The sequence below is a fragment of the Takifugu rubripes genome, chromosome 21 (assembly GCF_901000725.2).
Source record: "Takifugu rubripes chromosome 21, fTakRub1.2, whole genome shotgun sequence".
NCBI lineage: Eukaryota > Metazoa > Chordata > Actinopteri > Tetraodontiformes > Tetraodontidae > Takifugu > Takifugu rubripes.
Window position 1 is genome coordinate 10,441,872 of NC_042305.1, and position 24,722 is coordinate 10,466,593.

Below are 24,722 nucleotides of genomic sequence, written 5' to 3' on the forward strand. Positions count from 1 at the left end.
TCGGAATTTCCAAATGTTTAAATCCAGCATCTCGTCCCGCCCGGTCCTGTGGCACAGGTCACTTTAAGAGCCTATATCGCCTTAAATACATAGTGATTTCGTTCCCGTGGAAACCACGTAGCTAGCTGCAGCTAATTAAGGCTACACAGGTGCTCTGCCATAACATCTTTCCAATGTTTTTGCAGTTTAGGGAGCATTATCACGCTAAGATAATAGTTTATATAACGTGGTTGTTTATCTGTTCAATGGTTTATTGAACCATGAATTTGCTCTTGACTCACGAGGCTTTGACTCCAACTGAGTTAATGACGGGATGTGGATTTGCAGGTATCGCCATGGATAAATCGAATAAGAAAAACAAATGCACGTTTACGACCTCTTTTAATGAAAACTACAAAAACCATGTGAAGCGCAAAAACACCGAGAAAACAAAAGCTGGCTGCAGTGCAGCGATTATTTCCGCCGATGGAAGAGATTCTTGATTCCCTCCTCCACGCCCTTTGGTTCGTGCAACATGGTCATGGGTTTGTTCTGCAGCGCGGCGTCTCTCATGCTGTGGTAAACGTATTCATTCTGCTTGAACATCCTCAGCTCCATCTCCGTCTGCATCCGCATCGCCTGTGAAAGCAGAGACGATCACCACCACCGATGACATCAGACATTTGCGTGTTTTACACCAAATGTGGTGACAAAACCGCTTTGAGCTTTGTAAACGTTTGATGTTGAGAGAAACGAGGCTTTACCTCCAGGTCCTTAGTGATGGGATGTGTTGGTCCGTGGGTGACCAGTAGGATGGCGTAAGCCTTACACACCATCCCATGTCCGACCTCTATTAGCCCGGCTTGCCAGTGATTCACTCCCGCTCGCATCGCCGCCATGCCCAGAGCGGCGTTGTTCGGGTGGTACAGTTTCCTGTCCCGACGAGAGATTGAAATTGTATTTGGCCAGTTTCTCACGCTCACTTCGCGTGAGATGTTCACCACGCAGCTCTTCTCACTCACATGTATCCTTCCACCATTTTGCGGGAGTACTCGGCAGCGTCATTGAAGTATTGCAGGTAGGCCTGCACCTCGCTTAAAGTGCTCCACATCCTCAGCAGGTAGATGTGAGTGTCGGCCAGAACCGGCTCGGTTCTGTCGATGACGTCCCTGCAGATCTTCACCACCTGCAGAGAAAACCGAAAAAAGCCCATTTTAAAGTGATGACGCTGATCAGCCTCGACTGGATTTTAAGTGCCTTTAAAGGGGTTTAACACGACACCTGATGGTAGTCGCCGTCTAATCGGGCCTTGTCCATCGTCTCCAACTTTTGAAAACAGTAATCTGTTGCCTCTTTCACCTGCTGCTCTGACGGCTGAAAATCAAGAGAGGAAAATCTGGGTCAAACTCCACCGAACGACGACTCGCTTATAAGCACCCACGGAATTACATGGGTGCGCCTCAAAGATAATCATCTTGTCAAGCTTCATGAAATAAAAGTAGTCAACTGATTTTACGTTCCCATGATTCTACTTCAGTCGAAGTGGCGTCTCTGCTCTGCCTCCTGGCAGCTGCAGCTTTTAAATCCAAATTGATCAAATTGTGTGTTTGGTGTACTTTTCTTCCCTCGGTGCTTCAGCGTACACAGCTGAGATGCTGAGCATGTAGGCCGTTATCTGTCCCTGAATTAGTCTCTGTGGCTCCACTGCTCCTCATGGTTCGCTTATCAGCCATATCAGGACTTAAGGCACCGGTAGCTGGCTTCTCTCTGAGCCAGTGTAAACCTTGACTAAAGCACGCACCTTGACCCCGTCCACCTCCCTGCCGGCTAACTTCAGGTCATCTTTGGTGCCGTTCTTGCAGTAGTCGCACTGGCAGTCAAAGAAGTATTGGGTCTTCAGCAGTCTTCGTCTTTCCTCCGACAGGTTCAAGAAGTCCACATAAGCAACGGTCAGCTCCTCTCCCTCCGCGATCTTACCCAGGGAGCGCAGCTCAATCCTGAAGGAGGGCAACGCAGACACACGTGAGTGCTCGTGGGAAACAAGACGTAATGTTTCAGGTTGGAGGTAAGAGTTTGATTCATGAGGACTTTTCAGTTCTTTCAATGAGGGTGAAGGATCAAAGGAGTGGATATTAGAGGGAATCACGCTTCGCTACATGCACTCGTTTTAAATGTTCAGAGGTTTGAAGGTTAAGTTGTGTTAATCTATGGGGTAATTTAGATAATTTAAATTCTGTCCCATTTCAGGAGACATATGGCCGACCACAAAACATTTTCCAGTACAGTAATAGCAGCTAAAGTTTGCAGTGAAGTCTGTTTGCTTCTTCTGGGCTCCTGCAGTAGTATGCTAGCACCTGCGGAGGGGGACCCACCTCAACATTTATATAAAGATCTTCATTCTGAGTGAGCAAAAACACATCAACAATCACATCTGCGTGTTACACTAGTTGCAAAACCTGTGCATTAAGCCAAAAAGTTGACCATTTAAATAATGTTGTTGAGTGTTGTTAGAACCTAAATTGACATTATCTGTGAGTCGTTGTGCAGAGGGGATGTTTTTCTACTTGGGATGGAGGTGGTGGTGGTTGTGTTGGGGTCGGGGGTTAGATTTAGCGTGAGGCTAGGTGAGCTTCTAATGACTGGATGGTTTTCGGATGAATAACGAGGTGACGCACCTCCGCTGAGAATGAAACATAGTATTCACAGCCGACTGACTGAAAGACAAACAGGAAGCAGTTTTACTCTGGCGGAGCGCTGCATCGCACAGCACATGACATTATCTTTATCACAGACACCGGACTCAACCTGAATGACTGCAGGCCGTTCTGTAGGGGCGAATATCTTCATTGCATCTCTACGTACTTGCCGTGGTTGAGGATGACGGTGCAGTTCGGCCAGCAGTTGTGATTCACCATACACAAGTTGGGGAACAGCCCGACTCCAACCGCCTGAAGACCCCTCTGATCACTCACAGTGAACCCGTTGCAGTTAATCTGGAAAACCACAGGTTAAATTTCATATTAGCTGCGACACATTGAGGGTTTAACTGTAGCCTCTCTCAGTGCCTTTAGGGTCCAAAGTAAAATTAGAGCATCACAGAAGGAGTCACAAGATTCTTTGCACAAGATTCTCCAGATTGTCATTATAGCTTTTCTTTCTTTTTCCTGATGTACATTTTTTTTTAAAATTTCCAGGTGAAAGGGTACTTTGAGCATTTCTGTCAAAATGTTAAGATTATTACAACATGAACCTGGCTTATCTGTAACAGGTAAATTCGATTTTTGGGGGGAGTAAAGCATCAAAACGCACCACTCCAAAAATGTGTGAGATATCGTCGATGGTGTGCTGCTTGCTGTTGCGAGGCCAGTAATCCAGGAAGTTGTGGATGTCCACCTTCAGCTCCTTTATCTCGTCCTCCTGCATGTCAGCAACGTGGTCCTCCAGCTCCTCCACCGTGATCAGCTGCATGTCGGACACCACGCTGCCCTCCTTGTCCAGGCGCCACATGAGGCGCGCCACCAAACTGGCCGCAAAGTATTTTTTTTAAAAGAGAAAACAAGTAAATTAGAGAATCTACAGATTCCAATCCATCCCAACATTCCTGGAAAATGAGAAGCCCCCATACATGTGACCATGCTTATACGCTAGTCGCTGCCTGCTGCTTCCCTCATGTTTCATTAAGAAATAGACACATTTCAGTAGATTAACAGAGTGTAAAGTAATGCTTTCTTGCTTTTGGTGGGGCTGGGGACCATTTGGGTTCTCAGAGCTGTGAGGAACCTTTTAATGTTGCGGTTACAGACTTCTTGGTAACAGTCATGGTAATAAAAAGAAGCCAGGGGTATTAACACGAACAAAACAAGGGGTATCGCGTTAAATCTCCTTAATTACCGGATGTTCTCATTCGGCGCTTTTCCATAAGCTTTGATGGCGCCGCACTCCTGCTTGTGCTCGGCCCAGCCGGCGCGCTGACACGTTCGGTCGCAGTAGTGAGCGAATTTGCACTGGCTGCACTTCTGGAGCTTCTCCTGTCTGCGGAAACAACTGTGGCAAATACGCTCGGCGAGGCTGCAGGAGAGGCGAGAGGGTGGAGGAGGTTAAGGCCTGTAGACTGACCCCGTACTTCTAGCACACAGATACCTTCAGCTTGTGTGACACCCAAAAAGATAACAGGAGGACTTTGTTGAGATAGAAACCACGGTTAAAACAGATAAAGGGGCTGGAATTACAGTCAGGCCCTCCTGAATTGGAACATTTTCCACCAGTTTTATTTATTTTATTTTAAGTACAGAGTGAGTTTCTGCTCCAATGTACACACACATTTTTGAAATAATCACAGACTTCCAAAACTTTACCTGAAAGTTCAGAATGGGGGTGTTATTTGGGATGCGTTCGTCCCTCCGTGTTACACAGTTAGACGCTATAAATGTTTCCCTGTCAGGATTATCTCTGTACACTAGAGGCACAGTTGTGAAATCACCGGATGACAAGAGTTCAACAGACAAACTCCAATAAATGATATGGAACTAAAAATAGAACTTGGAACCCAGCGCATGAGCTACACACCCGTCATTTCCACTTTTCTTACCTGTCGAACACAACAGCCGCAAGACTGGGCTCTGAGAAAATGACGTCCCCAGCCCAAAACTCCTTGGTAGCCTTCAGACCCCTCCCTTTTCCAGGTGAGTCAAATATTGCCACATTCTCCATGGTAACGGCTGCTCCAGAGATGCCTTCTGAGCTAGGGACGACGTAGACTGAGTCGGGCTTAATACAGTGAAGGGGTGCTTGAGGAAGCGATAGACCAAGCTGTGCCCTCGAGGTTGTTCTGTGACAACTGCACATTCCACACCCGAGGTACTAAAATAGGTCCACCACCTCTTGAACTGGACCAACAGGCACACGGACAAAGGTCGGGGACAGGCGGAGTGAACGGTCCACTCCAAAACCAACAGGAGACATGTCAGCAGCACCAACATCTGGAGGTATCAGAGAGCCTTCTGTTTGTTCCCATTCATTTCCACTATGTGTTTATGTTGTGATATGTTGTTTGTTGGATTTTTCCAACCCCCCCCCTCCAGCCATGATTTGGTAGCTGCCTGGTCCCAGAGGGCTATTTTTGGCCCTCAGTTGTTGCAGTCTATCAGTTGACTTTGGTGAGGTTGGACAGCTGTGAGAAGGTTTCACCCGTTTCTTCTGGTCCTTTCTCTCAATTATTACGTGTGTGTGCGTATGTGTGTGTGTGTGTGCGTGTGCGTGTGTGTGTGTGTGCGTGTGTGTGCGCGTGTGTGTGTGTGTGTGTGTGTGTGTGTGTGTGTGTGTGTGTGTGTGTGTGTGTGTGTAAGTGCACTGTAAATTATGACATATCATTTTGCAGTTCTTGGACATTTGACCCCCAAATATTTACATTGATTGTTTCATAGCAATAAATAAATTTTAGCAGCCGTAATGAGCAGCACAGATGTTTATTTCTAGGTTCAGGCTATTAATCATGAATAAAACAGCTTTTTTTAAAATACTGCTTTGTTTTATTTAACACTAAACATCCGGGCGCACACTTAAATCACAGGTAACTAAATGGAGGCCACACTGGATCCCGTCTCTCCATGACGTCATGCAGTGAAGAAGTCGAGGTGCGAGCCCGAGGCGAACTCATTGACCAGGAGCAGTTTCATGAGTTTAGCTGCCGGCTCCTTGCAGGGAATCAGATGGTGCTTGATGCCAGTTAACCTCTGAATGTCCTTCTGCATCTCTGTGTCCATGGGTCCTGGGGGAACCGCAGAGATTAGTGCATTAGAGAGGATCGGGTGTCCCCATTGTGCTTTACGGCGTCCATTCACTGAGGGTTTAAAGGGAGGTATCCTCGGACCCGTCCCAAAAAAGGTCATCTTTTTGTGGTTAATATAAATGCACATGTACCCGGAGAATAACTGAGAACTTTGACATTCGGTTCCTCGTCGGCCAGAACGCTGAACATCATCTTTCTGGCCGCTTTGGCTGTGCAGTACAACGCCCAGTTGGGCAGGGCCTGCACTGCGAACAGCGACGAGATGTTGACCACGCTCCAGCGCAGGCCGGGCCTGCTGGGGAACACCTTCAACATCCCAGCGGTCAGAGCTAGGGCGGAGCTAACGTTCAGAGACAGGTAGGAATTCACCTCGTTGAGATCAGAGAAGCTGGAAAACTTGGAAATGTCACCCAAAGAACCTTTAAAAAGAGAGAAAGAGAGGGGGAGGGTGGGTGCTGCAGGGGAAACTGGAACAACACTGTTTTGTTTGGCTGCTTTAACACAGATTCAAGCAAAGACTCACCAGCATTGTTGATAAGAAGCACATGATCTGGGTCCGTTCCAGCCTCCTGCCTGGCCACCTCCACTGCTTCATTCACCCCGCCTGCTGCGCTCAGATCCACGGCCACGCAGCGAACCGCGGGCTGTGCCGTCCCCGTTAAACCCCGCAGCTCCTCTTTCAACTCCTGCAGCAGGGTCTCGGAGCGGGCCACCAGCAGCAGGACTGAACCGGGCTTCATTAAGCCGCACACCTGGGCCAGATGGGCAAAACATACGGTGATCTGTGCTTTCACGCTTCTATGTCCCAACAACACGTCCACTTACTTCACGGGCCATCGCCCGGCCGAGGCCTCTGGAGGCCCCAGTGATGACACAAAGGCACCTGCCCAGCGATGTCTGGTGGGAGGAGGAGGCGTCTGGCATGGTTAAGGGTGGCGATACCAGCAGGGATGAGTGGAAGGGGGGGGGAATTACAGCTACAGTGAACCAGGAGGGGAGAGGCCACAGTTCTGAGGGAGAAACGTGAACTCAGAGCTGCTTTTATAGATCAGCAGGCACAGGCAGAACTAAAGGATGTCATGTGTTTACCAGTGAAAAGCAGATTTGTTTGTTCCAGAGTGTGTCCTTTTTATTAAAATGGATGCATTTTAAAAGCTTTTAATAAGGCATTACAAATTTTACAAATCTTTTTGTGCATTTATCCAAAAAAATACAGTGAATGGGAGCACTAGTAAAGAATTAAACAGAAGGGAAAAGAAGATTCACACATTATTAGGGCATGATAGTTTTAATTTGTTAAAACACGAATAATTAGTGAAGGTGTTAACTTTTTTTTTTTTTTTTAAAGATGAAATAATGGGCAGCAGAGTTTAGACTAAATTCAGAGTTCAGTGTGGCGCCATGATTTCTGCACGTTGGACTTACGTTTGACGTCTTTGCAGATGACAAACATCATAGCATCTTCACACCTAATCAGAAAATTCATCAACTGACCATGCGATTCCTCCTCCGGCAGTGATACCATCAGTCCTGAGGTGCCCAAAATCAAATGACTCAAAGCTTGAACAGAACATTTGGGTTCAGAAGAATGCAGCTGAAAGGAAATCAAAGCTCTAGTAGCAGCTCAAGCTGTAGTTAAGAAGACGGAATAAAGGTAACTGTTTTTGGTTTATCAGCACTAAAAACATCACACTTATTAAGAAAAAAAAGGAAAACAAATATTGTCAATAAGCTTAATGTAAATGGAAACTGATTTTGATTTGATTTTTGATTTTCAGTTTAAAAAAACTAAATTGTGTTGAACATTTTTATTTGCAGAAAGACAGATTTTATTAGGAAATAAGAACTGAAATAAAGTCAAGTTATGACCATTTGCGTGGCCTGACGAACATGTAAGTCGACAGCGCGGTCGACAGCGCCCTCTAGTGGTTTAAAGAAGCTCTGTATTTCGATAATGGAAGTACATCAGTGCTGGTACCAGTGCACCATTGACTCCAGGACAATCAACGAAATCAGCCCAAACATTTAAGTTTTGTGCACTTTATCCAGAAGATTCACATTTATTCATATTTGTCCCTTTTACATATTTTTTAATTGAAAAACCATATCTAAATACAGTAACATTTATGTTTTTTCCAGTGATATGGATGTTTTTTACACTTAAAATAAACATGTATTTTATTTTATTTTATTTTTTCTTTCAATAAAATGGGGAAAAGCCACGGCCATGATAAATAGATCTGTATGTGGGTCTGTGGTACAATCTTTGTGTATCACCTCCTTCCCTACAGGGGGCGCAGTTCTAACTAAAATCTCACAAAGGCCACAGAAGGAAAAAATATATATATATTAAACCTGGAAGAAAATACTAAACACCTGTGCAGTGAATGCATTTGGCAAAATTTAAAGAAGCACCACGCAATGACTTGGGCTCAAAATTTAAAACAAACAAACAAACAAAAACAAACACGAAAGGTCCAGGTCGAGATAGTGGATTTGAGAGGCCAGATTCGATATGGAAGACTCGTATTTATGTATTTACATTATGAATCAGGGTCCAATTATTGCTGCAACCCATGTTAAATTGCTGAAATATCAGCATTCACCCGTCTCTTTCCTCCCCTAAATGCCGTAGTGCTCTTGGAATGTTGAAATCGTGTGGGGTTATTAGTCTTGAGTTGATACAACATTGTTTACTGACGTTTTCAGTTGCAGTGACATCAATAGGTGGGCATCTGCTTTTAAAAGATACTGTGTTTTAAAAGTAGTTTAGTCAGTAAACAAAGCAAAATAAATCAATATTGGGAAAATGCATTTAGAATATATTACACCAACGTGATAAACATCAAGTTACTCTAGCTCTGACGTCCCTCCATCCCTCCAGGAAACTGTGGCCTGCGTCTCCAGGCGATGGGGCGCCTGGATCCCAGCCAAAAGGGGGCGTTTGCATCATGTAACCGGGGGCGGGGCCAGAGGTGGGTGTGTATCTCTCAGCTGATGCGCGTATCCACCGACCGACTCCATCATCAGCATCCGACGCCGATAGCGGTCGAAGACAGCGTCCCTGATATAAGCGAGCCGCGGCAACACCGCAGAATAATTCCGCGCTCGGCTGGAGCCGGAGTGACGTTGCTGTCTTCCGACAATATTGTTTGTTGAGGCTGCCATCTTGCAAAGCGGCGCGCTGCAACACGGTCAGAAAGCATTTGATGATGGACGTCCGGGATGCTGCAATCGGTAAATCAAAGCTTCTGCCGTCCGTGTCGATGACGCCGCGCGTGTAAATATAGACGCGAATTTTGACGATCGCTGCGCGCTGCGGGCGCGCTTCACTGTCTGGGGCCTACAGCCAGCAACTGGGAGTGCAGTGGATTCGGGGCTTGATGCGGATGCTGCTAAAGCCGCCCTTGCCGCCCAGGGATGCAGAGAAAAAAGGGAGAGAGAGGGGGAGTCGTGAGGGGAGGGGAATGAGGCAAAGCAGTGGATAGCTAGACAGAGTGCTGTACTACTACCAAGAAAACCTGTAGTAGATCTATCTAACTATCTATCTATCTATACATCTATCTATCTATCTATCTATCTATCTATCTATCTATCTATCTATCTATCTATCTATCTATCTATCTATGTCTCTTCAGCCTTCCTGTCAACATGAAAGAGAAGCTGATGCCCGTTCCTCTTCTGTTGTGCGGGTGTGCATGTATGTGTGCATGTGTTTGGCTGCTGCTGGCACACCTGCAGATATAAAGAAAAACAACAGTCTCATCGCGTCGCTTTTGTGCGGTTGAGTCCGTTTTACGGAGGCCTCAGCTGGTACCCAGAGCTGCTTTGTGTTGCTCTTGTCAATAAATGCCACACAAATTGACTTTTAGCTGGTTTTAATCCAGCCTCAATTGTCGCTTCCGCTGCTGTTTTGAGCTCTTTTTGTCACGATAACACTGTCTAGTGGCAGAAGTTTATGGTTTTGGACTGCACCGCAGTTTAAAGACTTTAGCAAGATGTTTTATCTATATTACCGTTTAGTTTCTAATGAGTGATGCCGAGTCACCGGTATTTAAAGCATATTTACATACATGAACGACTTTTCCTGTCAGCACTTCATGTTCCGTCTTGATTTGGAAGGCATTCACTTCCCCAATGGTCTAAACCGATATGAATAATTTGGAGACTGAGAAAAATGGTTGCTAAATTAAAATAAGGATAGGATGATGATGTGACAACAAACTGTAACCACATTTTAAGCTGGTTGGGGAAAAAAGGGAGTTTAGGTTTGTTTGAAGTGTGTTTGAATCATGAAGTGTTTCCAACCAAATAAAGGGGAAAGACATGTCTAATTCCATTTCTCTGAATCCATCACGCTCTGAGTTTTACAAGCTATTATAACAACATCAAACTTTATAAGCTCCCATCGGTGTTTGTGTCACCTTTGACCCGTCTGGAGCAAAAAGGGACGTTTCCCTCACTCCCCCGACTGCTTCAGCAGATTGTTGTCCCATTACCGTCAGTCCGTTTTCACCTTTTTCACTTCACCGAGGAATCGAAGTGCTGATCTCTGAACAGTCTCACATCACATCAACTGTTTGAGTGTGGGGGGGGGGGGGGGGGGGGGCACTTTTCAGCACCGGGTTCTAAAGCGAGGGGGGTGGAGCTGATTGCAGTACAATTACAAAGTTGTATAATTGCTTTCATTTCTGTGTTTCTCTAGTGTGTGTGCCCCCACTACCTGCATTAGGTTGTGATGACCCACACTACTTCCAAATGTATCTGTGACCCTCACCAATCCTGACTCCTAATCTCTAATCCCTGACCTTTGACCCCCATTATGGGCAGTGTTGGCAGTGGGGTGGCAGGAGAGCAGGAGTTTGCCATGAAGTCTGTCGGCACGAGGACCACCCTGCCCCGGGCCCCTCCTCTCTCGCGCCGTTGCCCTGCCGATCGCAGCTGCAGTGCAGAGCGTCTGCCACGCCCCCCAGCAACTATATCGGACGGGACCGCTTCTAGCGATGAGCGGGGGAGCGTTAGTATCGGGACCGGGACCTGTACCGGGACGGACCGTCCGACTGAAACAGCCTCGTCCACCAATACTGAATGTACAATGACGGCCCCCTCCAACAACAACCAGTTGGACTGTGGCAATGGAGCTGGAAGGAGGGAGTGGGAGAGGCAGCGTGAGAGGGGGAGAGACAGGGACCGGGATCGAGACTGGGACAGAGAAAGGTTAGAGAGGGAGAGAGAGCGGGAGAGGAATCGGGAGAGGGAGCGGGAGCGGGTAGAGAGGGAGAGGCTGGAGCGAGAGAGGGAGCGGGAGAGGGAGAGAGCCAGGGAGAGGGAGAGGGAGAGAATCGAGAGGGAGAAGATAGAGAGGGAGCGAGAGAGGGAGCGGGAAAGGGAGAGGGAGCGAGAGAGGCTGGAGACTGAGAGGCTGGAAAGAGAGCGAGAGCGGGAGATGCAGGCTGCAGGGTTAGACGTCTGCGGGAACATTGTGGGCCGAGGAGGAAGCGAGAAGAACGTTGGAATGAACCAACACCACCACAGAGAGATGGCGGCCACCAGAAGTGATGGGGAGAACAATCCAGGGGGCCACAACCCTCCAAACCACAACCCACCCAAGATTCTGCCCATGTCGGGGAAACTGGAGCAGGTAGTCCAGCCTGAGCGCATTTGCAATCTCACAAATATTGCAGTTTGTCGAAGGATCATGTGTTATACGGGGATCTGAACACATCAGCAGATGATCTATAGTTGAGTACTTTACTTCTTTTCCAGGCGATGCAGAGCAACTCGGGCCTCGTCCGTCCTTCTGCCTTTAAGCCGGTGGTTCCCAAGAGCTTCCACTCCATGCAGAACCTAGTGGGCCAGGCAGGAGGGGCTGGAAGCGAGGGCAAAGCAGAGGCAAGGAATGAGGGGTTCGCTGAGAGCAGAGGAGGCCGGAGAGGCAGGGACGGAGCAGGAGGAGAGTCAGGAGAGGTCCCGGAGGCACTGCTCCTGGACCAGGACAGTCCAGTGAGGGTCAGTCGAGGTGAGGGTGGGGCGAACGGTAACGAGGTGGTTCAGGGAGGGATGTCTGACTCAGGGAGAAACTCCCTGACCAGTCTGCCCACCTATACAGGCTCGGGGTCCGGCTGCGGTCCCCCAGCAGTCCTGGGGCCTCTCAGCGCTTCCACCAGCCACATCAACAGATTAGGCATGGTCGGAGCAGCTGCAGGCCTGGACAAACTGGAGAAGCCTGGCTACCAGGTAAAGCCACCATCCACACCGGCGCAGTCTGACGCTGGCACCGGTTGTTATCGTCTTGAGTGTCCGACTCTGCGGTTCTCTCCTCTAGAACGGGCTCAGCGCCTCAGACAGTGGCCGGTCCTCCTCAGGAAAGAGCTCGTCCTCCTACCAGAGGCTGAGCCACCTGAGTGACGCTCCAGCCCCTCTACGCCACTCCCCGTCCTCTGACGACATCATCCAGGACCTGGAGGACCGCTTATGGGAGAAAGAACAAGAGGTGAGAAATACAGAAGCCCGATTTGCCCCTGCTACGCTGCGCAGGCTGTGAGGTCCACTTTATGTTAGCTCCTTTGTAGCCTGACCCCCTCCACCCTTTATTTTGCTCCAGGTGCAGCACATGCGCCGGAACCTGGACCAAAGCGAGGCCGCAATCATTCAGGTGTTCGAGGAAAAGCAGCGCGTTTGGGAGCGTCAGATGGACGAACTGAGACAGAACTATGCCTCGCGACTGCAGCAGGTGACGTCAACGCACGGACTCGACGACTCCCTGCTGATCTGAACGCCGAGTCCGCTGAACATCCATCAATGGCGCCAACGCTCAGTTATCGACGTTTGGTTTGTTTAATCCAGGTGACCCGTCGTGCTCAGCGCACCCAGACTGCTTTGCAGGCCCAGATCAGCCGCTTGTCCCAGGACAAGAGGCGGCTCCAGGAGGAGATGGCGGCTCTGTTGGCCCAGAGAGAAGAGCTGGAGCGAAAGTGTCTGGATTACAGGAAGGAGCAAGCTGACATCTTGCCTCGTCTGGAAGAGACTAAGTGGGAGGTGAGATATGAGTATATGAGTTAGTGCGCTTGACTAGTTCGGTAGAATGAGGGTTTATTCACAGCAGACTGAGCAGTGGAACACTGTCTATGCACGTTGGTGTGTGTGTGTGTGAAGCTATTTTGGTGAGTATGTGTGGACAGGCATCCCGCATTTGCACAGCAGGTTGACAGTGTCTCCGCCGCGGTTTGGTCCTGAACCCTGCGCTTTGTTTGGCAGGTGTGTCAGAAGGCCGGAGAAATCTCTCTGCTCAAGCAGCAGCTGAGGGAGAGTCAAGCCGAAGTGACGCAGCGAGCCGGTGAGATGTTGGCCCTCAGGGGTCAGCTGAAGGAGCTGAATGCACAGCTGAGGGAGCGCGAGGAGGCCATGCTAGGCCTGAAGGACTCCTACAGCACCAAAACTCTGGAGCTGGAAAAGTGTGAGGGAGAGCTGAGGAGGACGCTGTCAGAGGTGGGTAGAGTCCCCAAAACCTGCGAAAGGTCTTACAAAGGTGTCCGATGAAGCTCCTCGAGCCCCTCTTTTTTACAACTTGGGTGTTTCCAGAGGTCCATCATTGAAGAGGCATTCAAAAATGAGCTCTAAGAGCTTTAAGATTCCAGACTGCTGCTGCTGAATGATATGAACAAATAGTAAAAGCTAGGTTAAACCGGTCTGTTCTGGGCTGCTGAACAGCATAATGTAATAAAGCCTGGAAAATTTACATAAAAATGCACATAAACATGAATAATTGGTTGCTCAGGGTTACGTGACAGCTAATTTTTTACACTGTCCACCAGTTTAACACAAAGCAACTAAAACCATCACAATTTGTCATAATTGAATCTAGTTTTATCTGGATTTTAATAAAACCTTAAGAGGCATCTGAAACAAAACCTTTAAGGTTTTAATCCAATCAGTCTTGGGGGAGGACATGAGGACAAAGACATTTTTGATTGGTGCTGTTTAAAGAAGCGCGCGCGCACACACACACACACACACACACACACACACACACACAGTTTCTTCAATCAAGACAAATATTCGTCTCATGTTGGCAGCATTAACATTTATCACCAGATTTTATTGCAGGATGATCACTGTAGTTGGACCGTAAAAACATTCTCAACAAATATAAATATCATCTTTTCATCTAAAATTGTGTCAGCTGTCAGCTTTTATCAGCTTTAATATTGTGGCTGGTTTCTGCATCCTGACACACGCGTGTCTAAATCCGATACTCCATTTATTTACTGCGATGTATCTTTTCCCTCCTCCAGGTGTCCATCCTTCGAGAGAAGCTGGGTGTGTTCGAGGCAGAGGTGCTTAGTTTAAAGCGGGCTCTGAGTGAAGCCAGCAGAGGGGCTGAAGTTGTTATGAGTCCTAACTTAGCAGCTGCTGGGCTGCTCCCGCCCTGGGGGGTTGCACATTGCCCACGTAACTCTACTGAACCCTCCAACAACTCCCTCACCCCCACATCTGACACCCTGCTGAGTCTTCAGAGTGATGAGGCCAAAGCCCAAAGGCAGGAGGCTCAGAGGCAAGAGAGGCAGCAGCGTGAGGAGGCCCAGTGGCGCGACGTGCAGCAGCGTCACGACGCCGCCATGCAGCAGGACGTGCGAATGCGGCAAGACGCTCAGGGCCGACCAGAAATCCAACTCCGCCACGAGGCCCAGCTTCGCCAGGAGGCCCACCACAGACATGAGGCCCAACTACGTCAAGAAGCACAGCTCCGTCAAGAGGTGCAGCTCCACGAGGCTCAGATGCGTCAGGAAGCCCAACTGCGCCACGAGGCCCAACTCTGCCAAGAGGCTCAACTGCGTCAGGACGCACACCAGCCACAGCGGCTCCAAGAAGGTCACTGGGACGAGGCAGGGGAGCTGCGCAGGCAGCTGGAGCAGCTGCAGGCTGCGCTGCGCCTGGAGCGTCAGCACCGGGAACGTCAGGCCCTCAACTTTGACCAGGAGAGACACACCTGGCAGGATGAGAAGGAGCGGGTTCTGAAGTACCAGGCCCAGCTGCAGCTCAGCTACGTGGAGACGCTGCAGAAAAACCAGGCCTTGGAAAAACGGATGAGCCAGTTAGGACCCAAACCGACCACAACCTCCACCTCCCCCACTGTAACCACCACCACCACCGCTTCCTCCCCCACCTCTTCCAACTCTCCGCCGCCACCACCCATCCTCTTACCTCTCTCTCCTCAATCTCCACCTTCGATCTCTGGCCCTATTGCCCTCACCATCTCCCCGCCTTGCGAAGACCAGAAGGGCCCTCCTTCGCTCCACCAGCTTGCCCCTCCGTGGGCAGGACCCTCCCGCCTGGAGAGGATAGAATCCACTGAGATCTAGAGACGGGTCCATGGAAAAAAGCATCCACCTTAACATATCCGTGCTTACAACATTCTTAATCGGTGCAATCTGACGTACTTTTTAAAGCAGCTGTAGACACGGAACAAATGCTGATTGCATTAGGGGTGAAAAGCAGATGATCCAAAAAGGGAAATGAACCACATTCCATCTGTTAGTTTTTTTTAAGCATCCTGTCTCTCGCTGTTGCACTCAACAACATCCTACACAATCACTGTTCAAGAAAAGCGTGCCAGACAGAAGGACAGGAGCAACTCAATGATGTTGTTCAGATGACAGCACTCACAAGGGTCATTTCAATCATAGGAAAGGACCAAGACAATCAGGGATATTGTCAGAAATGAATCACCAAGAATATTTACTCATTGTAATTTTATGTCGCCAGTATTGTAAATGTAGAAGTAGTGGTCAAAGTGTGTGATGTTAACTTGCATTTTTGGCCACAGAGCGCCTTACTCCATTCTTACCAGCACATGTGAGAGAATTAAGGATGCTGCTGGGGGAAAAGATGGGAAAAAGGAGACTGATTATCATTTGTAGTATCTGTAAATCAGTCACACAACATCATTATGCCATCCAACACTAAATTCAAATCCCAGCAGTGAAACGTCAAACAGACTTGATCTTGATTCAAGTCTTTTCATACTGTGCAAACGTGCATGAGTCAGTCATCATGGAAGACAGCAGAGTTTATATTTTTTACAAATTGAATTGAATAGATGTGTATAACTAATAATCACCCCCCAAATAAATGTAGGTTTCAAGACGGCTCTGCTGCGGCGCAGGTGCAGTGACTACAGGTGAACACTGGAGGTCGCTAAAGAGCTTTCGACATCAAATCCCCGTCTTCTCGTAAAGCTGGAAGGACAATGTGACACAATTTGAATTTAGATATTATGACAATTGTGTCGTTCACCTTGTGAATTCACAGCTAAAAAATACGAGACCCCCCCCCCCCAAAAAAAAAAATCAAAGCAAAATTTATAGAATGTATAATGGAAAGAAATACTTATACCGTAATAGTTATAGATTGTATATGTGTGTGACTGAAAAACAAAAAAGGAGCGTGTGCGCGCGTGTGTAAGGCAGAGAAATATGTGTGCAAACTTGTAAAAAGTTTCAGCTAATGTGATTGCGGATAGAGGGACTTAGTGGCAATAGTGGAGTTATAATAAAAGAGACTTTCTGTACAAGAAGATGTACAGCAAAGCTTGCCGCATGGACAGAGAGACTGAAAATTTCAATTTATGGCAGTCTGTATATCCTATTCAAAAGGTTTCCTCTGCAGAGACAAAGCTGGAGAGAAGCAAGTTTTAAATAAAGAGGTAAACAGAATCTGTCTGTTTGAAGGGAGCAGGCAGACTAACTGCACTATGTTGTGTTCTACACCCAAATTATGATGTACAGCTAGATTCAGATGTGAATATCATGGCTTTTATATGTGTTGTTTATGCCAGCATACAAAAATGTTGCTCCAGAATATTAACTTATCTCTAAGGTATTAAATAGTATTATTATCTTTATTACTGTTATTATATTATGGTGACCTAACCAAGATAATTTGTGACATTTGAGCTTTCCTTTATGTGTCTCTCTCGCTCTCTTTTATTTATTTTTAATTCTGTAATAGCCTACTGGCCTACCATAATGGCTCAATTATAGCAACCCTGTTTAAAAAAAATGATGTTCTTTTTGATGTAGGTGATAAATGTAGTTGAAGTATTGCATCGTTTAGCAGACAAAATGCGACAGATTTTATACATGTTTAAAATTATTGTTTGCATTTATGTTACTATGACTGTTCTGGCCTGATTAAAACTGCCCCTTTGTTAGAATTCAATAAAGACGTGAATAATTTAACACTCTTTCCACTGACTTTTCTTAACTTAAGATATGATTTTAGCAATAAAGCTTAAAAACAATAAACAATAGTAATCAAAATACTACAATACTGCCTTCTAGTCTATGCATGATGATAAAAGTTACGAACAAGTGCAGAGAAATGATTGGCTGCTCTAAAGACAAAAGTCGTTTCTCTATAAATGAAGTGTGTCCCTCCTCGGCTTCCTTTGTTCTGCCGGCGTAGAGGCTGGGAGCTAATACTTAGCAACAGTCAACGCGAAATGCCTTTTAAACTCATTAACAAGCACAATTAAAATGCCAGAGTCTCAAAGTTCATCAGCAAGTAAGCACAGTTCCCATCAATTTTACTCTACGATGCTAGGTGGCGTTTTTTGACGTTTGTAAGAAATGTTAGCATCACGTTTAGCATAAATGGGAAACGTTTGTGCCTACTCGGGAAACAAGACTGTCTAATATAGTTGGTTTTGTTTTAGCTTATTGAATTCACCATTTACACCTTCAACTGGGGTGTTTATTTCATTCATTTTACTATAAATGCCCTGTTTAATTTGTTTAACTGATTTGTTAATTGCATTTGTCTATAACTAGTTTCTAAATTCAAGATTCAAGATGTACTTTATTCATCCCCGTACGGAAATTGAATAAATAAATTTTAAAAATGCTTGATTTCTTTTTCCCTTAAAAATATTACAAATCTGCTTGAACCCCCAGTTTATTTAAAATGATGTTAAATCGCAGTTGGATTCCTAGAAAGTCTTATTAATGCAAACTTTTCTCTCCTTGAAAACTGATTGTTTCTATGTTATTGGGTGCAATTAAATAAGATTTCAAACATAAGCCCCCCCCATGTATCATTTTTCTTGACGTCCGATGACATCATGTCCTTGAATACATTATTAGAGATTTTTGATGAGTCGATCACAACAGTTGTTTAGAGTTGAGGTCAAAGGTCAGGTAAACTAATTAAAGACAACATCCTGTTGTATATGGATCAGTGCCGTGTACTCGTATAGAACACATGTATTCATGAAATGCATCTTTTAGCCTTGACCTTTCAGCAAAGCAGAATTGTGTACCACTGGTTTAAATTGCTTTTGCTTCTCACAGGTTGGAGAATATGGTTTTGAATCTCTGCCTACCGGACTTTAACACAACAGTACATTGCAACAAGGTAAAAGATATCCCATGAACCAATAGCATGACTGCTTCCATGAAAGAATTTATCGAGTATGGACATTCCTGGCATTTCTCTCGCTAGGTTTTTTTCCACTTGCACACAGGACGAACAAAACATTGATTTGAAGTGTTCGAGATGAAGGACAAAGATGTCACAATAAAGAAACAGAGGGGCAGAGTGTGGGAGAATGAATCCCACATGACCTTGTCATATTCTTTTGATTTCGAACATTTTAAACCTTCGTTTTCACTGCGCTTGGAACAAAAGATGTTCTTTTCCTGTGCATCACATCCTAGCCTGTTTTCCTTTGGATTAACTCCTTAAAATTAATGTTTCATGCTCTTTTTTTTCCCCTTTTGTCTATTCGGAATCTGCTTTTTTTTTTTTTTTCTTGAAGAATACCTACCCTCATGGCCGTGATTGCTCAATAACAAAGCAAAAATAATAGCTACATTTTTCTTTCACTTTATTCTGCAGCTGTGTGCAGACGGCTATGATGTCACAAACCTTGTATCTGCTGAACCCGCTGTCCGGAGGCGAGGCTTCAAATTGGAGTACTTCCTGCGTCCGCCAGTGCAGGTAGGATTGCTTTTCTGGAACCTTTTTCTTGTGTGTGACATTTTTTTGTGTTCTTTGCTTCATTCAAGTGAAAATAAAGGTGTTCCCTTTCTTTTACTCTCAGGTGACGCTGAAGTTTGGTTTCCTGGTGGAGCTGTGCAGGCTGGATGTTGAGCTGTGGCCTTGGGGTATGGACCAAGGACAGGCCTGTAAGAGGCTGGAAATCAGCACCAGTTCAGATCGAGCTCAAGACCAGAAGAGGTTTCATAAAAATGACAGAGTAAAGATGCAGATGAGAGATCAACATCAAGACACCAGAGGAGTACGCAGCAGCAAGATGTTCCCTGGTCAGCAGTGGAGCCTTCAGGCGCAGCAGTGGGGAGACGAGGCGCTACCTGAACCTCAGCAGGTGACCAGCGCATCCTTGAAGACTGAGTCCAGCTCCTCTGAAGCACAGTTTAAACTGGTAGGTCGTTGTGAACTTCGAGAGGACACCCGAGTCTCTTTCTCCAATTTAAGTTACGGTCCACGGCCCCCGTTCCCGTCGCTGCCTCCTCCGCACCCTGCTGGCTGTCGGCAGGAGGAACTGTGGAGCCGGGGACCGTTGTCCTTAGGTGCCGTGACACAGCTTCGCGTGACAATAGCTTTTGGCGGTGCAGCTTCCGCATTGGGCTTCAAGGCCTTGGCGGTGTGGGGACAGCCAGCACGCTGCTGTCCTGCAGAAGAACTTGAGAGAATTAAGACCATCCATGAGGCCTGTGGAAGACAGCCACCATCTCCTGGACTTTTTGTCCCATCAGTCAGCCAGAGAAAACCACCCGTGAAAGCTGTCATACCTCTGAGGTGTGTTTTCATAGGCAGCAGCTTTTTAAGTCTTTAAAACCCTTGTTGTGTGTGATAATGGGAAGGTCTCTCTCTGACTCCAGCACCGACTCCATCCCGGATGATTTCCTTGACCCAATAACCCAGGAAGTAATGGTGCTGCCCATGCTGCTGCCCAGCGGCATGTCAGTGGACAACAGCACCCTGGAGGAGCACCAGAAGAGGGAAGCCACCTGGGGTCGAGCACCCAACGACCCTTTCACAGGTGTCCCGTTTACCTCTGTGTCCCGGCCTGTTCCTAACCCCCAGCTCAAAAGCCGCATTGACCACTTCCTCCTCCGGAATGGGTTGACGGGGTTGAATGGGAGGTTGGGGAGACGCGGGGAAGGGGAACATCCGCAGGCGTCGAGACTCGTAGCCTCTGCGATGGACGTGAGCCCAGAGTCTTCGCATCATAATAAAAACGCATCCGACAACCTTGTTATTCAATTTGATGCCGACGCCAGAGCCGGAGTCTCGCAGACGGAGAACCGTCCAGCTGATGAAACAAGTCAGACGTCCAAGCGTAGATCGTTATTAGAGAGGGGAAACAAACGGCATCTCGATGCAGAAGCGGAGGACAGGTGGACAGCTGCAAGTCAGCCACCAAAGAGGCAGAGGGGCGACGCACGTGAGTACGCGCCGTTTGGGATCAGCAACACAGAACATTTGTTTTGTGCCCTGCCGTGACCCTTCTCGATGTGTCAGTCCCCAGCTGCAGCAGCTCTCACGAGGAGCGTTTGTCAGCCAGCCTGGATGACGCACTCGTCTCTGTCCTGCGCGGGCGCCCCTCGTTCACCTCCAACCTGTCCCTCCAGAGGCGGCTCGCCCCGGACTCTGCTGACTCTGAGCCAGCACAGGACACACACAGCTGCCAGGCAACGAGTGCTGGCCCAGCAGGTAGGACTGAGTAGATACTAGTAGATGTTCTATATTCTAGTTTGGGTCTCATGGTCAGTGGTGCTTCTATGAGGAAACATGATGCAAACTGCCACAAAGCTCAGTAAGGACAGATATTAACTTTTGCTCAACACAGCTCAGAAAAGCGACACCTTTCACATATAAAAACCTCTTGAAATTTGCTTATTTCGCCAGGTGGGACGATGTGCTCTGCGTGTTCCTGCTCCATGTCCGTTTATTCCAAATCCACGCCATCCGTCTATCGCCTCGCCTGCGGTCACCTGCTTTGCCGATCCTGCCTGCATTCGGAATCACAGCAAGTGGACGCTGCCGGTTTGTCCAATCATGTCCGGTGTCCTGCCTGCCGCAGCGCTACCCCGCGCTGTGACGTCGTGCGTGTGCATCGGTGACCTGTGGGCTCAGGAAAGGAAGAAACATGTTGTACCTTTTTGTGGAGCCTATACTGCGCGTCACGCTGTTATGATCTGTTCTCGAAGCGTTGAAGTGCAGGAACAGCCTTGCTACTTGGGTGTGAACCCTGTGACTGATGAATATGTTCATTCAATCCACACGAATGAAGCGAAGGACAAGACCGTACAAGTCCAGGCGAGGTTGTGCATCAACAGTAATGTATGTCACTCCTTTCTGATTTGAATTTGGACCTTTCATACCCTATTTCCCATCATTACCAGGATAGAATTAAACCTCCTCCAAGTCCTTCAGAGGATCTCTGTATCTAAACTTCTGTAGATATTTATACATCAACGCCTCACATCCTCTGAGCCTGTGCAAGAAAGGGTTAAATAAAACTGAGAAAAGCAGAATTTATCAGCCTCTGCAGTCTGTTTCTGTGACAACATTAAGCTTAACTGAGGTTACGATCCCTTTTCCACGCAGTCATAATTTTCTGCATCTGAAATGGAGAAATCAGTAAGCAGTTACACACTCTTACACACAAAGCGAGTGATCATTACTGACCAGCATTTGCACATCTACATTTTATATTTGGACACATGCTGTCATTTACATGCAGCACTCTATTTTGTTCTAAAACTTTGTGTTTATTCAGTTTTGTTCTAGTTTACGGGGGTTATTGTTTATACTTTTTCCAGAGACACTTGTTATTAGATACATGAACGGCATTTAACCGCCGTTAATATTCAACGAATTAAACTTAATCTTCACACTTTACCCATTAATCTGCAGCCGCTAATACCTTAAATACAACTCTCAGCATGCAGCACGTAGTAGTGAATATTTTCGATGTTTATTTGAATTTAAAATCTTGTTGTGCTCGTTAACCTGACGCGTCCTTTGCGCCGCGCTGGGGTTTTTCGCGACGCGGCAACGCGGACATGACCGTCATGAAATGTTCTTCATCAGCTCGTTTACCGCCGCAAATCTAATTAAGAGTCTCGGTTGTGCACGTTATGCTGCGCTTTGACAGCCTGTGCGAGCGGAGAAGCTTCAAATTATTCCGAAAAGTTATTTCGAGTGAGCGCGGCGCGACCCTGAATACAGAAGTGGCGCCTTCCGCCGCGTTCGCCGTGTGCTTGCGCACATCTGTTTGATGGCGCACATCTGATGCAAGGCCACAGCTGATGCGCCTCCACGCGCGCAACGCGCACAGCCGAGGAGAACAGAAGGGCACACCGTTAACGTCAGGAGGGGGCGGGGGGGTGGTCCGTCCGCGCTTATAACTGGGGAGTGGACGAGGGGGCAGCAGTCAGCCGTCCGGCCAGGTGAAGGGGGAAATCAGCTCCAGGTGCGCGGTGCCCGTACACAGTCCAGCTTCCATGCCTCAGTGCGCGCTCCTCCTGTCCCTGCTGGGACTCCTCGCTCTCTCCTCCGCCTGTTACATCCAGAACTGCCCCCGGGGAGGGAAACGAGCGCTGCCGGAGACCGGGATCAGACAGGTTTGGAGAAGAGGATGGTCGTTCCTCATTTCCTCTCACATTCTGCCAACAAGTGTTTTAGGGTTGTTTTTTTTTAGACTATAACAAACAGAATTGATTTGAGCAATTGTAACTAGTGCGATGTTGTTGTTTGTTTTTTACTAGACTATTATCTGTTGTTAATGATGTCAGCATTTAAGTTCCACAGCGTAAATACTCGATTTAAAACGTTGGAAAGGGTCTCTTTTTTTCTAAGGAACTTTGGCATTAAATAATTTGCTATCCATCCAAATGCATCTCGATTATCGCTGATTCCACCACGATGGTAGTGAAATGCGACTGGATCGGAAACTGGGAAAGTTTCCCATCATAGGGGGAAGGTTTCCATGGAGACCGGCTCTGATCACAGTCATCCTCAATACATTTTCAGCTTGATGGTGCACTGTGCCCTCACATCCAGGGTCTGTGTGACCTTGTGAGTGTGTACGGTTGTTTGGCTTTGTATGTTGGTCCTGATGAGCTGCTGGAGACACCGCTGCCCCAAGCTAAGGGAGGGACGGGTGGAACTTTTTGTTCTCGTAGGGAGAGGGACAGTAACGTGTGTCTAAAGGGAGGTTCCTTAGAGCCACATTAGTGCTGGGGGGAAGAAACAAAGCGTCTTTTAAGTGCTTTCTGTTGTTATTGATATAAGTTCCTGTGCACTGGATCACATCAGGGTCCCAGGTCCTCCACCCAGATTTGACTGTCTCATTTCTGCAGTGCATGTCCTGCGGCCCCAGAGACAGAGGCCGCTGCTTTGGCCCCAACATCTGCTGCGGGGAGGGCCTCGGCTGCCTGATGGGCTCCCCAGAAACGGCTCGATGTGCAGGAGAGAACTACCTGCTCACCCCCTGCCAGGCGGGTGGGAGACCCTGCGGATCTGAGGGAGGACGCTGCGCCGTCTCAGGGCTCTGCTGCAACTCAGGTACGGTGCGGTCTGACGTGACGTCATCGTCCTGGTTCGGCTATATTGGTGTGAACTTCCCCTTGGTCCCCTCAGAGAGCTGCGCGGTGGACTCTGACTGCTTGGGGGAGACCGAGGCTTTGGAACCTGGAGACAGCTCTGCAGGCAGCTCCCCCACGGAGCTGCTGCTGCGTCTGCTGCACATGAGCAGCAGAGGACAGAGCGAGTACTGACGCCCCAGCCCCCGCCGCTGCTCAGAACCTGGAGGGAGCAGAGGTCACCCCCAGCCTGCTGTATGTCTTGAGATCTGAACCAATAAAATTGAGTCTTTATTTTCTCTCAGCCCCACCGTTGTTCTGTTTTTGTATTTGCAAGAATACAGAGTTCTACCTTCAACATGCAGGCCAGCTGCATGGAGGGATTTCTTTTTTAATGATCCAGATCCTTGCGCAAAGGATTTGTGATAAGTATCCACAAATCCAAAGCAATTTTACAGTTGAACCACACAAATGTACACTGATTCATATGTAATGTGAACAAATCTCTGTATTGTGTGAGGATATTTAGAACAAAGCTCCACTTAAAAAGTAAGTTAATGGAGGTCTTATTGTCTGTTCCTGTTACTCCGGGGCTGAAAATAAATAATCTTTTCTCTGCTTGTTATTGTGTTTAAGAGGTTGGGCCGGTTTAATTCACAGCACTTGCCTTGTGAAAGACACTGAGACCTGCCTCTGCTGCCTGGGTGAACTCATTACCTTGCCTGGTTCCATACCTGTTAAACACCTGGAACCAGAGTCACACAAGGGACACAGCACAGGAAGTTTATTTTACTGGACTCCCGTTGTTGCCTGCGGGCGTTTGACAAAAGGCTCAACTGCAAAATACCTTTGGAGTTGCAGTAAATCGAAACCTGAACCTGTTTAAAAGGAGAAAAAAAAACTGGCATTAAACAATAAAGAAAACGAAACCAGAAGCCTCTTAAACTCCTTTTAGTGACGAGCAACCCAGCAATTTACCCATGTGAACAATATCAATCAGGACTTGTTGCTTCTTGCTGCGACGGAAGTGGCTGAATTTGCTGTGTTTAAGTGACATTTAAGCAACGTTGTGACCACTATCACCGTTACCGATCAATAGGTCAATACAGCAGTTTAATCCCATTTGAATCACTGAGACACAGGACAATGCATATCCCTGACAGAAGAAAAACCAACCCAAACCACACAGAAAGGCTCCGGAGGGATTCGAACCCAGGCCTCCAGCTGATATTCCAGCGGAGCCTGATCCATAAGCTGTCCATACCTCATTCTCAGCCACATCAATAAGAGCGGCATAGCAGTAAAACTGTCCCAAACCCCAGTTTTGATGTGAACCGGAA

At 47.4% G+C, this 24,722-nt stretch overlaps 5 protein-coding genes across 7 annotated transcripts; 3 read left to right on the top strand and 2 right to left on the bottom strand.

Moving 5' to 3' along the window:
• Positions 1–364: 364 nt before the first annotated feature.
• smyd1b (SET and MYND domain containing 1b) lies at positions 365–4,825 on the bottom strand. 2 transcript variants are annotated; one of them, XM_003974871.3, is made up of 10 exons: positions 4,568–4,825; positions 3,871–4,047; positions 3,289–3,502; positions 2,842–2,972; positions 2,655–2,693; positions 1,781–1,976; positions 1,261–1,353; positions 1,002–1,165; positions 744–912; positions 365–618 (listed from the first exon to the last, which is right to left on the bottom strand). In XM_003974871.3, the coding sequence occupies exons 1-10, from the start codon at positions 4,822–4,824 to the stop codon at positions 454–456; spliced, it is 1,605 nt and encodes a 534-aa protein (XP_003974920.2). In that variant the 5' UTR covers position 4,825; the 3' UTR covers positions 365–453. The 2 variants fall into 2 exon arrangements, with proteins under 2 accessions (XP_003974920.2, XP_011613921.2); XM_011615619.2 differs by lacking the exon at positions 2,655–2,693.
• A 600-nt stretch (positions 4,826–5,425) lies between these two features.
• sprb (sepiapterin reductase b) lies at positions 5,426–7,287 on the bottom strand. The gene is made up of 5 exons (XM_003974870.2): positions 7,193–7,287; positions 6,593–6,777; positions 6,291–6,519; positions 5,899–6,186; positions 5,426–5,746 (listed from the first exon to the last, which is right to left on the bottom strand). Exons 1-5 carry the CDS (start codon positions 7,251–7,253, stop codon positions 5,592–5,594), a joined length of 918 nt encoding a protein of 305 aa, XP_003974919.2. The 5' UTR covers positions 7,254–7,287; the 3' UTR covers positions 5,426–5,591.
• A 3,807-nt stretch (positions 7,288–11,094) lies between these two features.
• lzts3b (leucine zipper, putative tumor suppressor family member 3b) lies at positions 11,095–17,007 on the top strand. The gene is made up of 8 exons (XM_029830011.1): positions 11,095–11,408; positions 11,534–11,786; positions 11,877–12,004; positions 12,093–12,260; positions 12,372–12,500; positions 12,614–12,805; positions 13,025–13,255; positions 14,062–17,007. The coding sequence occupies exons 1-8, from the start codon at positions 11,214–11,216 to the stop codon at positions 15,127–15,129; spliced, it is 2,364 nt and encodes a 787-aa protein (XP_029685871.1). The 5' UTR covers positions 11,095–11,213; the 3' UTR covers positions 15,130–17,007.
• Positions 17,008–17,192: 185 nt separating this feature from the next.
• On the top strand, positions 17,193–21,330 carry ubox5 (U-box domain containing 5). 2 transcript variants are annotated; one of them, XM_011615617.2, is made up of 8 exons: positions 17,193–17,332; positions 18,118–18,181; positions 18,665–18,766; positions 18,870–19,211; positions 19,326–19,588; positions 19,672–20,237; positions 20,315–20,506; positions 20,702–21,330. In XM_011615617.2, the coding sequence occupies exons 2-8, from the start codon at positions 18,128–18,130 to the stop codon at positions 20,914–20,916; spliced, it is 1,734 nt and encodes a 577-aa protein (XP_011613919.2). In that variant the 5' UTR covers positions 17,193–17,332; positions 18,118–18,127; the 3' UTR covers positions 20,917–21,330. The 2 variants fall into 2 exon arrangements, with proteins under 2 accessions (XP_011613919.2, XP_011613918.2); XM_011615616.2 differs by having other exon boundaries at positions 18,870–19,588.
• An 885-nt stretch (positions 21,331–22,215) lies between these two features.
• Positions 22,216–23,690, top strand: avp (arginine vasopressin). Its single transcript, XM_003974806.3, has 3 exons — positions 22,216–22,422; positions 23,161–23,365; positions 23,441–23,690. The coding sequence occupies exons 1-3, from the start codon at positions 22,303–22,305 to the stop codon at positions 23,575–23,577; spliced, it is 462 nt and encodes a 153-aa protein (XP_003974855.1). The 5' UTR covers positions 22,216–22,302; the 3' UTR covers positions 23,578–23,690.
• The last annotated feature ends 1,032 nt before the right edge of the window (positions 23,691–24,722 follow it).

Bases quoted from the DNA above. Each gene is read 5' to 3' on its own strand.
- smyd1b (XM_003974871.3), bottom strand. From the start codon at position 4,824: ATGTGCAGTTGTCACAGAACAACCTCGAGGGCACAGCTTGGTCTATCG. The intron at 1,354-1,780 runs GTGCGTGCTTTA...CTTGATTTTCAG, and splicing joins GGGAGGTGGACGGGGTCAAG to CCGTCAGAGCAGCAGGTGAA. The intron at 619-743 runs GTAAAGCCTCGT...CTGCTTTCACAG, and splicing joins CCATCACTAAGGACCTGGAG to GCGATGCGGATGCAGACGGA.
- sprb (XM_003974870.2), bottom strand. From the start codon at position 7,253: ATGAATTTTCTGATTAGGTGTGAAGATGCTATGATGTTTGTCATCTGC. The intron at 6,520-6,592 runs GTAAGTGGACGT...CATCTGGCCCAG, and splicing joins GCCGGGCGATGGCCCGTGAA to GTGTGCGGCTTAATGAAGCC. The intron at 5,747-5,898 runs GTACATGTGCAT...CGGTTCCCCCAG, and splicing joins AGTTCTCAGTTATTCTCCGG to GACCCATGGACACAGAGATG.
- lzts3b (XM_029830011.1), top strand. From the start codon at position 11,214: ATGCAGGCTGCAGGGTTAGACGTCTGCGGGAACATTGTGGGCCGAGGA. The intron at 12,005-12,092 runs GTAAAGCCACCA...TCTCTCCTCTAG, and splicing joins TGGAGAAGCCTGGCTACCAG to AACGGGCTCAGCGCCTCAGA. The intron at 12,806-13,024 runs GTGAGATATGAG...TTTGTTTGGCAG, and splicing joins TGGAAGAGACTAAGTGGGAG to GTGTGTCAGAAGGCCGGAGA.
- ubox5 (XM_011615616.2), top strand. From the start codon at position 18,128: ATGGTTTTGAATCTCTGCCTACCGGACTTTAACACAACAGTACATTGC. The intron at 18,182-18,664 runs GTAAAAGATATC...TTTATTCTGCAG, and splicing joins CAACAGTACATTGCAACAAG to CTGTGTGCAGACGGCTATGA. The intron at 19,589-19,671 runs GTGTGTTTTCAT...CTCTGACTCCAG, and splicing joins AAAGCTGTCATACCTCTGAG to CACCGACTCCATCCCGGATG.
- avp (XM_003974806.3), top strand. From the start codon at position 22,303: ATGCCTCAGTGCGCGCTCCTCCTGTCCCTGCTGGGACTCCTCGCTCTC. The intron at 22,423-23,160 runs GTTTGGAGAAGA...TCATTTCTGCAG, and splicing joins CGGAGACCGGGATCAGACAG to TGCATGTCCTGCGGCCCCAG. The intron at 23,366-23,440 runs GTACGGTGCGGT...TGGTCCCCTCAG, and splicing joins AGGGCTCTGCTGCAACTCAG to AGAGCTGCGCGGTGGACTCT.